Below are 16,957 nucleotides of genomic sequence, written 5' to 3'. Positions count from 1 at the left end.
GGAAATAATGCAAATGACTGGGAGGTGTATAAAAGAAAGACGCAGGAGGTCAAGAAAAAGGTGCCAGAGGTGAAAAAGAGGGCAAATGAGAGTTGGGGTGAGAAAGTATTAGTGAATTTTAGGGAGAATAAAAAGATGTTTTGGAAGGAGGTAAATAAAATGCGTAAGACAAGGGAACAAATGGGAACATCAGTGAAAGGGGCTAATGGGGAGATGATAACAAGTAGTGGTGATGTGAGAAGGAGTTGGAGCGATTCCATTCAGATCAGAAAGAAATCGAGATCGTAAGATAGATATGAGGTAAACCAGGAGCAGCTCCGCTACCTGAGAAGACACCTCAGTACCTTGTCAGCATTACAGTGCTATGCTGAGTATGGGACAGTCTTCCCCAAGGTTCAGATAGGCACGAAGAACTACGGTTCCATATCCCTTCCAGAAGTCCCATGGGAAACTTATTTGAAAGAATTATAAGGCTGAGTTTATAAGGGCATCTCGAAAGTAATAACCTCTATAACTTTAAGCAATACGGCTTCCGGTGGGGCAAAGGCACCACATCACTAACCGCGATTGCGGTAGAGACAAAATAAAAGAATAGATCATTGTGTCTCAAGGAATAGACGTAAGTAAAGCCACTGACAAAGTGTGGGCGAGAGACCTACACTATAATCCACTACACCCAGGTATACCTAAGATCACAGAGGGACTAATGTGTATTTTTCTCGACTAATGTCACCTAGATATCATCCTCAACTCTGCCACGTCAACACGGATACTCTCCTTCAAGTGGGGTTTCCCCAGGGCAGCGTCTTAGCACCGACAGCGTTCATAACTCACACATTTCGTGCCATAAGGAAGGGCATCTGAACTGCCGATCACGTCACTTAAACAGCAGTCTCGAACAACTCACTCCCAGAACACACTCGTTCAGTACACTCAAGAGACAACCAGGCTAAACGAATTCGAAAAGGAATGGAAGATAAAAACAAAACGAATTCATTTTAGTGGCGCTAGGATAAGTAAAACCTAACAATCCTGGCTCACACAAACAAGAAGAGCTGCAGGATCCTGGCTCACACAAGCAAGAAGAGCTGAAGGATCTTGGCTCACACAAACAAGAAGAGCTGCAGGATCCTGGCTCACACAGACAAGAAGAGCTGCAGAATCCTGGCTCACACACGCAAGAAGAGCTGGAGGATCTTGGCTCACACAAGCAAGAAGAGCTGCAGGTTCCTGGCTCACACAAACAAGAAGAGCTGGAGGATCTTGGCTCACACAAGCAAGAAGAGCTGCAGAATCCCGGCTCACACAGACAAGAAGAGCTGCAGGACCTTGGCTCACACGCTCAGACCCTGGGGTTTGATAGCGGATCACATCAACACCATAATCCGTACAAGGAAAAGGAATCTGACACCTTCTAGAGAACCAGAAATCACACCAAGACCATGAAAATGCCTCCGCTGACTTCTTCACCCACACCCACGTTCCTCGTTTCCACATCACGCGTGATTAGAGCCACAGAAGACGCAAGATAAAAACCGTCTACGATTCTTCGCAAATAGAGGAGTTCCCCCTTCTGTAGCGAGAGCATCGTCGAAAACGGTGATATAAACTGCAGTTAAACAAGAGATTTTGACAACAGGACAAACAAGAAGCTGCCATAGTTGCCAACGGTGATATAAACTGCAGATAAACAAGAGATTTTGACAATAGAACAAACATGAAGCTGCCATAGTTGCCAACGGTGATATAAACTGCAGTTAAACAAGAGATTTTGACAACAGCACAAACATGAAGCTCCCAGCCATGTTCTTTATTCCTCCCACCTGTTGCCAGTCATGCTCCTCCCTTCCCCCATCTGTTTAGTCCAGCGCCCAGCCCTTCTTTGCCTTATCCTTACCCTCCCCTAATTTACCCCACTTTACCTTATCCCTCCCCATCCTACTCCACCTTACCCTACCCTACCTTAACTCCACTCACCCCTACCTTACCTTAGCCCTCCCCATCCCACTCCACCCTACCCTACTGCACCCTACCCTACCCTACTCTACCCTACCCACCTGTAGCTTGGAGTCCGTCAGGCCCTGTTCGGTCATGGCTGCCACGGCGGCTCCTACGGCGGCATAAACCCGGCTGGCGTCGCCCCGGCCCTTGGCGTCCTTCAGGTGCCGCCAGAGGCGTTGCTGGTGGCGCATCACCAGGCGACTGAGACGTGTCAGCTGGCACAGGAGGCACTCACAGGTCTCGTACTGGCACTTGTGCGTGGACTTGCGCAGGTTCTGGCCATGGTTCTTGCACGTCGTGCAATGTTGCTGGCGCTTTGCTGTTCCTCGCTCCCTCCTGCCCAGCATCATCTGCAACACAAAGTTCGTAATCTTGATATACATAAGCAACACACTCTCCACCTGAGGTTCACCTACCCTGTTCAAATTCTCTAATATATAAACAGTATTTAATGTTCCCACTCGCCTATTAAAATTCTCTGATATATAAACAGTATTTAATGTTCCCACTCGCCTATCCAAATTCTCTAATATATATACAGTATTCATTAATCCCACTTACCTATCAAAATTCTCTGCTATATGAATAGCAGGTAATGTTCCCTCTTGCCCATCAAAATTCTCTGCTATATAAAAGTACTTAATGTTCCCACTTGCCCATCAAAATTTTCTGCTATATAAACAGTATTTAATGTTCCTACTCGCCTATCAAAATTCTCTGATATATAAACAGTATATAATGTTCCCACTCGCCTATCAAAATTCTCTAATATATAAACAGTATTTATTAATCCCACTTACCTATCAAAATTCTCTGCTATATGAATAGCAGGTAATGTTCCCTCTTGCCCATCAAAATTCTCTGCTATATAAAAGTACTTAATGTTCCCACTTGCCCATCAAAATTTTCTGCTATATAAACAGTATTTAATGTTCCCACTCGCCTATCAAAATTCTCTGATATATAAACAGTATATAATGTTCCCACTCGCCTATCAAAATTCTCTAATATATAAACAGTATTTATTAATCCCACTTACCTATCAAAATTCTCTGCTATATGAATAGCAGGTAATGTTCCCTCTTGCCCATCAAAATTCTCTGCTATATAAAAGTACTTACTGTTCCCACTTGCCCATCAAAATTTTCTGCTATATAAACAGTATTTAATGTTCCCACTCGCCTATCAAAATTCTCTGACATATAAACAGCATATAATGTTCCCACTCGCCTATCAAAATTCTCTAATATATAAACAGTATTTATTAATCCCACTTACCTATCAAAATTCTCTGCTATATGAATAGCAGGTAATGTTCCCTCTTGCCCATCAAAATTCTCTGCTATATAAAAGTAGTTAATGTTCCCACTTGCCCATCAAAATTTTCTGCTATATAAACAGTATTTAATGTTCCCACTCGCCTATCAAAATTCTCTGATATATAAACAGTATATAATGTTCCCACTCGCCTATCAAAATTCTCTAATATATAAACAGTATTTATTAATCCCACTTACCTATCAAAATTCTCTGCTATATGAATAGCAGGTAATGTTCCCTCTTGCCCATCAAAATTCTCTGCTATATAAAAGTACTTAATGTTCCCACTTGCCCATCAAAATTTTCTGCTATATAAACAGTATTTAATGTTCCCACTCGCCTATCAAAATTCTCTGATATATAAACAGTATATAATGTTCCCACTCGCCTATCAAAATTCTCTAATATATAAACAGTATCTATTAATCCCACTTACCTATCAAAATTCTCTGCTATATGAATATCAGGTAATGTTCCCTCTTGCCCATCAAAATTCTCTGCTATATAAAAGTACTTAATGTTCCCACTTGCCCATCAAAATTTTCTGCTATATAAACAGTATTTAATGTTCCCACTCGCCTATCAAAATTCTCTGATATATAAACAGTATATAATGTTCCCACTCGCCTATCAAAATTCTCTAATATATAAACAGTATTTATTAATCCCACTTACGTATCAAAATTCTCTGCTATATGAATAGCAGGTAATGTTCCCTCTTGCCCATCAAAATTCTCTGCTATATAAAAGTACTTAATGTTCCCACTTGCCCATCAAAATTTTCTGCTATATAAACAGTATTTAATGTTCCCACTCGCCTATCAAAATTCTCTGATATATAAACAGTATATAATGTTCCCACTCGCCTATCAAAATTCTCTAATATATAAACAGTATTTATTAATCCCACTTACCTATCAAAATTCTCTGCTATATAAATAGTATGTAATGTTCCCACTTGCCCATCAAAATTCTCTGCTATATAAACAGTATTCAGTGTTCCCATTTGCCCATAAAAATTCTCTGCTATATAAACAGCATTTAATATTCCCATTTGCCCATCAAAATTCTCTGATATATAACCTGTGCTTGATGCAATTTAACGTGCAACACAGCAGTGTTGTGTAAATTCACTAGCCCAACGTTTTCAGCAACGTAAACATAAGTTATTACTTTTCTCTCAGTTTCTCATGATCTTCAATACATTTAAAAAATTTTCAAAATGTCCCCCAATCAAGGTGAAATTTTCGTCTTTTTTTAGAGCCATACACACAAGTCTTTTAGCATGGGCATGTCAACCATTTTGCCCCCTCGTAAGGATGAGAGAATATAATGACATTCTGTCTTGAATGATTTCCCTAATCATAAGCTCGCAGCATGCAAGACAAACACGACATAAGACATATGATGCAATTCTGATATCAAGATAACTCGTGGCATGGTACAAACACGACAATTTAACGCAATGCAGTCAGAAGAGAATGTTAGAACGAGTCTCGTTTCGGTTGCTAATCATCGTTCCTCAAAAATATTTTGTCCACAAAGATTCTCAAATCACTGCGGTTTTATACCTCAAGGTAAAGTTAATTACACTCACACGCAGACTGTAGTTTAGAAGTCATGTTAGCTTTTCCTCTGCGTTGAAGGCTCCAGTCACATACAAAAGTCCACATCAAGGCCGGGCCTTAATAAAAGTATGGGGAGGATTTTGAAAAGGGAAAAGTCAAGGGAAAGTATTTTCGAATTTCGGAGGGAGTAAAAAGTAACCTGTCTTTTAAAATATGCCAGGTCATAGTTTTTGGGAAAGACATGAGAAAGGAGAGAGTTCGAAAGCTTCGACGTGTAAGGAAAGAAACAGTTATCAAAACGGCCCACCCTTGAGGGGAGCGAGTTCGAAAGTTTCGACATGTAGGGAAAGAGACAATTATCAAAATGGCCCACCCTTGAGCTGCCTACGGCCACAGTAATTATGTGACGTAGCAGTATGCTAAGTATGGCATAGTCTAGCTAGTGGTGAGGGCACACAAGCAGCCAGCTCTCGGGAGCACAAACCAAAGTAAAACCTATAGAAAAGCGAAAGTGAACCACTCTAACTGGTGAATTATTCCATATTGACCATCCTCTTCATGAAAAAGTACTACACCTCATTCGAAGTAAAACATTTGCCCACGAGTTTGTATCACTCACTGCGATTTAAATCAGGCTATTCGAGTCTTAAGTAGCTTCTTAGATCAAGATTACCAAAGCCTTTGAAAGATTTAAATGCGTGTGTTAGATCACCTTTTAACAGTCACTTTTCTAAGCTAAATAGATTCAAGTCATTTTGTTTGGTTTCATAGCATTTGGTTCTCAGGCCTGGAATCATCTTGGTTGTTCGGCGTCGTACTTTCTCCATTCTTACGGTGTTTTTGTTTCAAGTACAGCGACCAAAGTTGAACCCAAGTATTCAGGGTGGAAACGAATCAGGGATTTGTTAAGAGCGATGATTAGCCCAGCCTCAAATTCGAAAGCCCTAACTATCAACATTGTTCGCTCTTTTCACTGATTCTATGCACTGCTTACTTAAACTTAGGTCGCCATTGATGATTAAGCCCAAGTCTTTTCCCGAGTTTACCTTTCGTAGTTCAACAGAATTCATACAGTAGTTTACCTTTTCGTCTTTAATACCGATATTAGAATTCATTTGCCACTTATGAACTTAGTCCATGAATTTGACTAAGTCACTTTGAAGCTATAGACCTTCAAATTCATTTGTAGATTCACTTCCCAACTTAGTATCATCTGCAATTTTTTGATGTCTTTAAATGCAACCCATTGTCAATATCATCAGTATGTACGAGAAAGAGAATCGGTCCTAATACTGATCCCTTTGGCACACCACTTGTTACGTCTAACTGAGGCTTGACCATTGATTACAACTCTTGGTGTACGACCAGTCAACCAATATCCTCTCCACCGAAGTACAACACAAATTAATATCATGTGAGTTAATGATTTTTAACAGTAACTTTTGGGCGGAACTTAATCGAGGACTTTTGGAGATTCGAGATAGATGACGTCAACTGCTTTCATTGTACGGGTTGATTATGTGATCAAAGAAATCAAGCTGATTTGGAAAATATGAGCAATTTCGCCTGAACTATGCTGAGAATCGTTCATCAAGTGGTGGTCCTCTAAGTAGTTTCCATTTCTCGAATGATGGTTTCCATAAGTTTACCACCTACAGACGTTAAGCTAATTGGACGGTGATTTCCAAGCAGTGACTTCTCACTTTTTATTTGAATATCGATGTTACACTGGCAAACATCCATTCTTCTGGAACTTTTCCAGTAGCAAGTGACTTATTGAAAAAACCCTTCAAGGGCTTAACTTTCTTATCTTTTACTTCTTTCATTGTCTTCGGATCACACTTATCACAGCCTGCCGTTTTGTTTACTCTCATTCCATTTATTGAGGATAGCATGACTTCGACTTTTATGTCAAGTTATTCGTGAACGTTCTCCGTTCCTGAATGTTCTACGTTCTTATCAATGTAACTAGATTTTGAATATGAGAAAGTTATCTATAATATTTGCAATGGCTTCATTGTCTTCAAAAACGTCATTGATTTCTGTTATCAATGTACCAATTGACTGGGTGATTATTCTCTTGCTTCTAACATAACCATAAGATTTCCTAAGATGTCTTGCTCTTTACGGCAGTATGTGCTTCAAATTGACGTTTACTTTGTTATATCTCTTGGTTTCTCAACGCAAATTTACACAACTTACTCTTTAAATTGTTGGTTATCAGTCACACTGAGTTTCTTATGAGATTTTTTTTTTTTTTTCAGACAACGGCATCTCTTTACTTCACCGTTCCTCCTCATTGGCTTCGCTTTTGAAATAGATCATTGTCACGTATGTTCCATCTAAGGCTTTGAAAATTTTACTGAAGTTCTTCCAATCTACGTTCATGTCATAATCACTGACCATATCATTCCAAGGTTTGTCTCTCCTGAGCAAAACTTGTACGTTTAAAATTGGGAATTTTCTCTAGACTGTCATGTTGGCCATCATTACTTCCTGGAGTGAAGGTGACCTCGAAAGTAATCTGTCTGTCCTTCCCATGTACAGCATGTTCATTCATAGTTTATCCACATAATCAAGACTTCATTGTCTCATTAAACGAGTTAAGTTTATCGTTTAGACCTTGAAGATATGCTTTCTAGAGGATACTGCATTGTCGCAGGGAGTTACTTGCAACAAGATGACAAGGTGGTCTATTTTCTTCCACTGGCTTATTCCAATCTTTGTGTCAGCAGAGATCAAACAATCAGCTTCAGAACGCGAAGCATTTGCCATATTATATGTGTTGAAGGCCAACAGACTAAACATCTTATTTACAGAGAAATTCAGCTGTTCACAAGTCCCTCCTTAGTTTAGATTATTTCATGTGTTTGAATTTAGGGATAATTATTGCATGTCCAGGGAAGGATGACATACGTCTTATTGCGTATTACATAAGATATACCTGTCTCGTTATTGATTGGCTCAGCTATAACGAAAGGGAACTCGAGACTTTTATAGGGTTGAAAAGATATACTCTCTTGGATCACACTTCAAATCCACTGTGGCGTGGGTAATTCAGAAGCCAAAGAGCTCAGTAAAACGGCTTTTTTATACGTAAACAATCCGAGGTTCGTTAGACATTATCTGTCTTCACGATGTTCAACAAAAATCAGATCGTTCGTTATACCACCAGATGACAAATGACCATCGTAAAGCGAGCAGGTGGAAGCGCGTGAGTGCTAGAAGACATTCCACAAAGAGTCGTTTATCATACATGAGCCCGAACTTGAAAGACTTGGATCTGCTTTGTCCTTACTTGGCTTGGCAGGTCTGGTCCCTGGCGTTAAGTCATCATTCATCATGTCTAACCCTTCACAAACAAGGCTATAACGCTTGTTTTCGTTGTAAAAAAATTGCATGGGCGTTAATTTTTGTAAAAACAAAAAAAAAAAAAGGTGTAACGGCTGTATAATTTGTGAATTACAATCGAAGATCGCATGCCCTTCCTTTAGATATATATGCTTATTTATTATACTTTGTCACTGTCTCCCGCGTTAGCGAGGTAGCGCAAGGAAACATACGAAAGAGTGGCCCAACCCACCCACATACACATGTATATACATACACGTCAACACACGCACATATACATACCTATACATCTCAACATATATATATATATATATATATATATATATATATATATATATATATATATATATATATATATATATATATATATATATGTACATATTCTATACTATCTACCCTTATTCATTCCCGTCGCCACCCAGAAACACATGAAATGACAAACCCCCTCCCGCCGCATGTGCAAGAGGTAGCACTAGGAAAAGATAACAAAGGCCATATTCGTTCACACTCAGTCTCTAGCTGTCAAGTATAATGCACAGAAACCACAGCTTCCTTTCCACATCCAGGCCCACAAAACTTTCCATGGTTTACCCCAGACGCTTCACATGCCCTGGTTCAATCCATTGACAGCACGTCGACCCCGGTATACCACATCGTTCCAATTCACTCTATTCCTTGCACGCCTTTCACCCTCCTGCATGTTCAGGCCCCGATCACTCAAAATCTTTTTCGCTCCATCTTTCCACCTCCAATTTGATCTCCTACTTTTCGTTCCCTCAACCTCTGACACATATATCCTCTTTGTCAATCTTTCCTCACTCATTCTCTCCCTATAACCAGATCATTTCAAAACACCCTCTTCTGCTCTCGCAACCACACTCTTTTTATTACCACACATCTCTCTTACCCTTTCATTACTTACTAGATCAAACCACCTCACACCACATATTGTCCTTAAGCATCTCATTTCCAACACATTCACCCTCCTCCGGACAACTCTATCCATAGCCCACGCCCCGCAACCTTATAACGTAGTAGGGACCACTATTCCATCAAACATACCCATTTTTGCTCTCCGAGATAACGTTCTCGCCTTCCACACACTTTTTCCAACGCTCCCAGAAGTTTCACCCCCTCCCCCACCCTATGACTCACTTCCGCTTCCATGGTTCCATCTGCTGCCAGATCCACTCCCAGATATCTAAAACTCTTCACTTCCTCCAGTTTTTCTCCATTCAAACTTACCTCCCAGTCGACTTGTCCCTCAACCCTACTGTACCTAATAACCTTGCTCTTATTCACATTTAGTCTCTCAGCTTTCTTCTTTCACACACTTTACCAAACTCAGTCACCAGCTTCTGCAGTTCCTCACCCAAATCAGCCACCAGCGCTGTATCATCAGCGTACAACTACTGACTCACCTCCCAAGCTCTATCATCCACAACAGACTGCATACTTGCCCCTCTTTCCAAAACTCTTGCATTCACCTCCCTAACAACCCATCCATAAACAAATTAAGCATCCGTGGAGACATCACACACCCCTGCCGCAAACCTACATTCACTGAGAACCAATCACTTTCCTCTCCCAACACGTACACATGCCTTACATCCTCGATAAAAACTTTTCACTGCTTCTAACAACTTGCCTCCCACACCATATATTCTTAATACCTTCCACAGAGCATCTCTATCAGCTCTATCATATGCCTTCTCCAGATCCATAAATGCTACATACAAATCCATTTGTTTTTCTAAGTATTTCTCTTATATATTCTTCAAAGCAAACACCTGATCCACACATCCTTTACCACTTCTTAAACCACACTGCTCTTCCCCAATCTGATGCTCTGTACATGCCTTCACCCTCTCAATCAATACCCTCCCATATAATTTACCAGGAATACTCAACAAACTTATACCTCTGTAATTTGAGCACTCACTTTTATCCCCTTTGCCTTTGTACAATGGCACTATGCAAGCATTCCGCCAATCCGCAGGCACCTTACCATGAGTCATGCATACATCAAATAACCTTACCAACAAGTCAACAACACAGTCACCCCTTTTTTTGATAAATTCCACTGCAATACCATCCAAACACGCTGCCTTGATGGCTTTCATCTTTCTCAAAGCTTTTACTACCTCTTCTCTGTTTACCAAATCATTCCCCCTAACCCTCTCACTTTGCACACCACCTTGACCAAAACACCCTATATATGCCGCTCTATCATCAAACACATTCAACAAACCTTCAAAATACTCACTCCATGTCCTTCTCACATCACCACTACTTGTTATCACCTCCCCATTAGCCCTTTCACTGATATTCCCATTTGTTCCCTTGTCTTACGCACACTATTTACCTCCTTCCAAATATATATATATATATATATATATATATATATATATATATATATATATATATATATATACATGGGAAGGGGCAAGTATGAAGTCTGTTGGGGATGAGAGAGCTTGGGAAGTGAGTCAGTTGTTGTTCGCTGATGATACAGCGCTGGTGGCTGATTCATGTGAGAAACTGCAGAAGCTGGTGACTGAGTTTGGTAAAGTGTGTGAAAGAAGAAAGTTAAGAGTAAATGTGAATAAGAGCAAGGTTATTAGGTACAGTAGGGTTGAGGGTCAAGTTAATTGGGAGGTAAGTTTGAATGGAGAAAAACTGGAGGAAGTAAAGTGTTTTAGATATCTGGGAGTGGATCTGGCAGCGGATGGAACCATGGAAGCGGAAGTGCATCATAGGGTGGGGGAGGGGGCGAAAATTCTGGGAGCCTTGAAGAATGTGTGGAAGTCGAGAACATTATCTCGGAAAGCAAAAATGGGTATGTTTGAAGGAATAGTGGTTCCAGCAATGTTGTATGGTTGCGAAGCGTGGGCTATGGATAGCGTTGTGCGCAGGAGGATGGATGTGCTGGAAATGAGATGTTTGAGGACAATGTGTGGTGTGAGGTGGTTTGATCGAGTAAGTAACGTAAGGGTAAGAGAGATGTGTGGAAATAAAAAGAGCGTGGTTGAGAGAGCAGAAGAGGGTGTTTTGAAATGGTTTGGGCACATGGAGAGAACGAGTGAGGAAAGATTGACCAAGAGGATATATGTGTCGGAGGTGGAGGGAACGAGGAGAAGTGAGAGACCAAATTGGAGGTGGAAAGATGGAGTGAAAAAGATTTTGTGTGATTTGGGCCTGAACATGCAGGAGGGTGAAAGGAGGGCAAGGAATAGAGTGAATTGGATCGATGTGGTATACCGGGGTTGACGTGCTGTCAGTGGATTGAATCAAGGCATGTGAAGCGTCTGGGGTAAACCATGGAAAGCTGTGTAGGTATGTATATTTCCGTGTGTGAACGTATGTATATACATGTGTATGGGGGTGGGTTGGGCCATTTCTTTCGTCTGTTTCCTTGCGCTACCTCGCAAACGCGGGAGACAGCGACAAAGCAAAAAAAAAAAAAAAAAAAAATATATATATATATATATATATATATATATATATATATATATATATATATATATATATATAAATATATATTATACTTTGTCACTGTCTTCCGCGTAAGCGAGGTAGCGCAAGGAAACAGACGAAAGAATGGCCCAACCCACCCATATACACATGTATATACATACACTTCCACACACGCACATATGCATACCTATACATTTCAACGTATACATATCTATACATACACAGACATATCCATATATACACATGTACACAATTCATACTTGCTGCCCTCTTTTATTTCCGCCGCCACCCCGCCAAACATGAAATGACAACCCCCTCCTCCCGCAAGCATGCGAGGTAGCGCTAGGAAAAGACAACAAAGGTTCACAGTCAGTCTCTAGCTGTCATGTATAATGCACCGAAACCACAGTTCCCTTTCCACATCCACAAAACTTTCCATTGTTTACCCCAGACGCTTCACATGCCCTGGTTCATTCCATGGACAGCACGTCGACCCCGGTATACCACATCGTTCCAATTCACTCTATCCCTTGCACGCCTTTAACCCTCCTGCATGTTCAGGCCCCGATCGCTCAAAATCTGTTTCACTCCATCCTTCCACCTCCAGTTTGATCTCCCACTTCTAATTCTTTCCACCTCTGACACATATATCCTCTTTGTCATTCTTTCCTCACTCAGTCTCTCCATGTGACCAAACCATTTCAAAACACCCTCTTCTACTCCCTCAACCACACTCTTTTTATTACCACACATCTCTCATACCCTTTCATTACTTACTAGATCAAACCACCTCACACCGCACATTGTCCTCAGACATCTCATTTCCAACACATCCACCATCCTCTACACAACCCTATCTATAGCCCACTTCTCGCGACTACAGTATATATAACTTTGTTGGAACCACTATTCCTTCAAACATACCCATTTTTGCTTTCCGAGATAATGTTCTTGCCTTCCACACATTTTTCAACGCTCCCAGAACTTTCGCCCCCTCCCCCACCCTCTGACTCACTTCCGCTTCCACGGTTCCGTCCGCTGCCAAATCCACTCCCAGATATCTAAAACACTTCACTTTCTCCAGTTTTTTCTCCATTCAAACTTACCTCCCAACTGACTTGTCCCTCAAACCTACTATACCTAATAACCTTGCTCTTATTCTCATTCACTCTCACTTTTCTTCTTTCACACACTTTACCAAACTCATTCACCAGCTTCTGTAGTTTCTCACCCGAATCCGTCACCAGCGCTGTATCGTCAGCAAACAACAACTGACTCACTTCCCAAGCCCCCTCATTCACAAAAGACTGCATACTTGCCTCTCTCTCTCCAAAACTCTTGCATTCACTTCCCTAAGAAACCCATCCATGAACAAATTAAACAACCATGGAAACATCACGCACCCCTGCCGCAAACCGACATTCACTGAGAACCTATCACTTTCCTTTCTTCCTACTCGTACACTTGCCTTACATCCTTGATAAAAACTTTTCACTGCTTCCAGCAACTTGCCTCCCTCACCATATACTCTTAATACCTTCTCTATCAACTCTTATCATATGCCTTTTCCAGATCCATAAATGCTACATGCAAATCCATTTGTTTTCTAAGTATTTCTCACATACATTCTTCCCAGCAAACACCTGAGCCACACATCCTATACCACTTTTGAGATCACACTCCTCTTCCCCATTCTGATGTTCTGTACATACCTTCACCCTCTCAATCAATACCCTTCCATATAATTTCCCAGGAATAATCAACAAACTTATACCTCTGTAATTTGAGCACTCACCTTTGTCCCCTTAGCCTTTGTACAATAGAACAATGCATGCATTCCGCCAGTCCTCAGGCACTTCACCATGAGCCATACATATAATGAATATCCTCACCAACCAGTCAACAATACAGTCACCCTTTTTTAATAAATTCCACAGCAATACCATTCAAACCCGCCGCCTTGCCGGCTTTCATCTTCCGCAAAGCTTTCACCACCTCTTCTCTATTTACCAAATCATTCTCCCTGACCCTAACACTTCTCACACCACCTCGAAAAAAACACCCTATATCTTGCCACTGTATCATCTAACACATTCAACAAACCTTCAAAATACTCACTCCACCTCTTTCTCACATCACCACTACTTGTTATTACCTCCCATTTGCCCCCTTCACTGATGTTCCCATTTGTTCTCTTGTCTTACGGACTTTATTTACCTCCTTCCAAAACATCTTTTAATTCTCCCTAAAATTTAATGATACTCTCTCATCCCAACTCTCATTTGCCCTCTTTTTCATCTCTTGCACCTTTCTCTTGACCTCCTGCCTCTTTCTTTTATACATCTCCCAGTCATTTGCACTATTTCCCCAAAAATCGTTCAAATGCCTCTCTCTTCTCCTTCACTAATAATCTTACTTCCTCATCCCACCACTCAATACTCTTTCTAATCTGCCCACCTCCCACGCTTCTCATGCCACAAGCATCTTTTACACAAGCCATCACTGCTTCCCTAAGTACATCCCACTCCTCTCCCTCTCCCCTTACGTTCTTTGCTCTCACCTTTTTCCATTCTGCGCTCAGTCTCTCCTGGTACTTTCTCACACAGGTCTCCTTCCAAAGCTCACTTACTCTCACCACTCCTCTCACTCCAAAATGTTCTATTCTTTTCTGAAAACCTCTACAAAACTTCACCTTCGCCTCCACAAGATAATGATCAGACATCCCTCCAGTTGCACCTTTCAGCACATTAACATCCGTAAGTCTCTCTTTCACGCGCCAATCAATTAACACGTAATCGAATAACGCTCTCTGGCCATCTCTCCTACTTACATACGTATACTTATGTATATCTCATTTTAAACCAGGCGTTCCCAATCACCAGTCCTTTTTCAGCACATAAATCTACAAGCCCTTCACTATTTCCATTTGCAACACTGAACACCCCATGTACACCAATTATGCCCCCAACTGCCACATTACTCACCCTTGCATTCAAATCAGTCATCACTGTAAACCGGTCTCGCGCATCAAAACTGCTAACACACTCACTCAGCTGCTCCAAAAACACTTGCCTCATTATCTTTCTTCTCATGCCCAGGTGCATAGCCCCCAGTAATCACCCACCTCTCTCCCTCTACTTTCAGTTTTACCCATATCAATCTAGAGTTTACTTTCTTACACTCTGTCACATACTCCCACAACTCCTGTTTCAGGAGTAGTGCTACTCCTTCCTTTGTTCTTGTCCGCTCACCAACTCCTGTCTTTACTCCCAAAACATTCCCAAACCACTCTTCCTGTTTACCCTTGAGCTTCGTTTCACTCAGAGCCAAAACATCCAGGGTCTTTTCCTCAAACATACTACCTATCTCTCCTTTTTTCTCATCTTGGTTACATCCACACACATTTATACACCCCAATCTGAGCCTCCGAGGAGGATGAGCACTCCCCGCGTGACTCCTTCTGTTTCCTCTTTTAGAAAGTTAATATACAAGGAGGGGATGGTTTCTAGCCCCCCGCTCCCGTCCCCTTTAGTCGCCTTCTACGACACGAGGGCAATGCGTAGGAAGTATTCTTTCTCCCCTATCCTATATATAAGAGTGTTCGTGGTTTCTGTACGATTTAAATCAACCATGGAATCGCTTGTCCACCTTTTCCGTTAAGATAGAAAAAAAAAAGAAATTGACGCTCGTAAGTGTTTTGAGTCACGGAGGGGCCTGCATTTCCGTTTTCTACAAAAGGATGTGTGTGTGTGCGTGTGTGTGTGTGTGTGTGTGTGTGTGTGTGTGTGGAGGGACGGGAGGAGGGAGGTTATCATAGGCTGTAAACCGCAGAGGTGTTCGCTACCACCTTTCCAAAGCCTTTGAAGACTTTGGTTAAAACCCAAGTCGTGCGTTTGGTCTGGAGTGGACCTTTGCCAGCAAGGTAGGCTGGAGCTTGTTTATGTTCCACCTGCTGGTGCTGGTGGACTCAGCAGATGTCTGGCAGCAGCTCTGATCCCGAACAAAGAGGTTCCTCAGCCACGTCGTCTTTAAAGAATGGCTTGCCACTTGAAGCAATGACTGGTGTTGCCAGCGACGCTATATGTGATGTATTTCAACTAGGAAAATAAATATATATATAACCCATCTGGGCAGTATGCCACGCGAAAGCTCAGTTGAAACCCTGGACCAAAAAACGTATACATCCGGAAGTAATGGTCCCAAATTACCCCTGACGGAATGCACGCCTGTGGTGGCTCGTCCATCACACACCCGGCTCGCCACCGGAAAGTGAGGGCTTCTCAGAGGTTTACATTCCGCGCACAAGCCTCACAAGAGGGAGGAGGAGGAGGAGGAGGAGGAGGAGGAGGAGGAGGAGGAAACTAATATTAGCCATGATTTATAGGGTGGGGAAGAGGTAGGTGGGAGCAGGAACAGGTGACAGAGCGTGTCTTTTTTACTTGAACAAACCATGTACCTTTCTGCTCTAAGCCTCACTGATGCGTTAGTCTCTGACAATGCCTAATATCACAGACCCCCTCGTCAAGACCCAGTCATCTGTATCAAAAGCTAGTCCTCAGTACGAGAACCTAGTCATCCGTTGCTCTTCGAATTCCTCTGCTGCATTCCTTGGTAACTGTCCCTCGAGGAGGGGCGGTGTGGGAGAGGAGGTGATTTGTGAATAGCCTCACCCTCACTGTAAGATAAACCAGTAATACATTGATCATCGCTGACACGCACGTCAGCCAAACTGGAACGGGTTTGGACAAGAAAGTTTCACAGCTTTCATGTCATGTTACTTCAAAATTGCTCTCAACTTTATATTTTGCTGTATGAAGTGTTGTTTTATCAGAATTTTCTCTTTTCCCAAGAGAGACTTTCGGCTATTCACACGGGGAGATCGCGGGCGCGAAAGCCAATCTCTTAACGTCCGCGAGTGATGCTGATGTGCATGACGATGCCTGACGAATCAACACTGCATGACCTCCACATGACCTCTAGATGACCTCCACATGACCTCCACATGACCTCCACATGACCTCCACTGACAAAGCTGAACAAATCCATGATGCCATAGACGTTCAGAAGCTCATTACGTTCTCTTTACATCTCATTCCCGTTTTCTTTCATGATATTTGTTCCCACCCTTTTCAACCGAGATGGTCTTTAATTGGGACGTGTGGTTTTTTTGCCCTTGTCATGATGGTCGCAATAAGATAATAACAGGGTAGTTAACAGATGCAAAGATAATTAGGGCTGCA

General features: G+C 41.8%; 1 protein-coding gene across 1 annotated transcript in view; it reads right to left on the bottom strand.

Annotated features, from left to right (window-relative positions):
* The window catches only part of LOC139764675 (uncharacterized), a 193,661-nt gene that overhangs the window by 87,332 nt on the left and 89,372 nt on the right, over positions 1 to 16,957 (bottom strand). Inside the window, exon 2 of the mRNA XM_071691554.1 lies at positions 2,058 to 2,351. Coding sequence (XP_071547655.1) covers positions 2,058 to 2,351 — 294 coding nt within the window. The remainder of the gene's footprint in view (positions 1 to 2,057; positions 2,352 to 16,957) is intronic.

This window comes from Panulirus ornatus, chromosome 50 (genome assembly GCF_036320965.1).
Source record: "Panulirus ornatus isolate Po-2019 chromosome 50, ASM3632096v1, whole genome shotgun sequence".
Classification (NCBI taxonomy): Eukaryota; Metazoa; Arthropoda; class Malacostraca; order Decapoda; family Palinuridae; genus Panulirus; species Panulirus ornatus.
The sequence above is the reverse complement of the archived record's forward strand: the minus strand, read 5'-3'. Positions and strand labels throughout refer to the sequence as shown.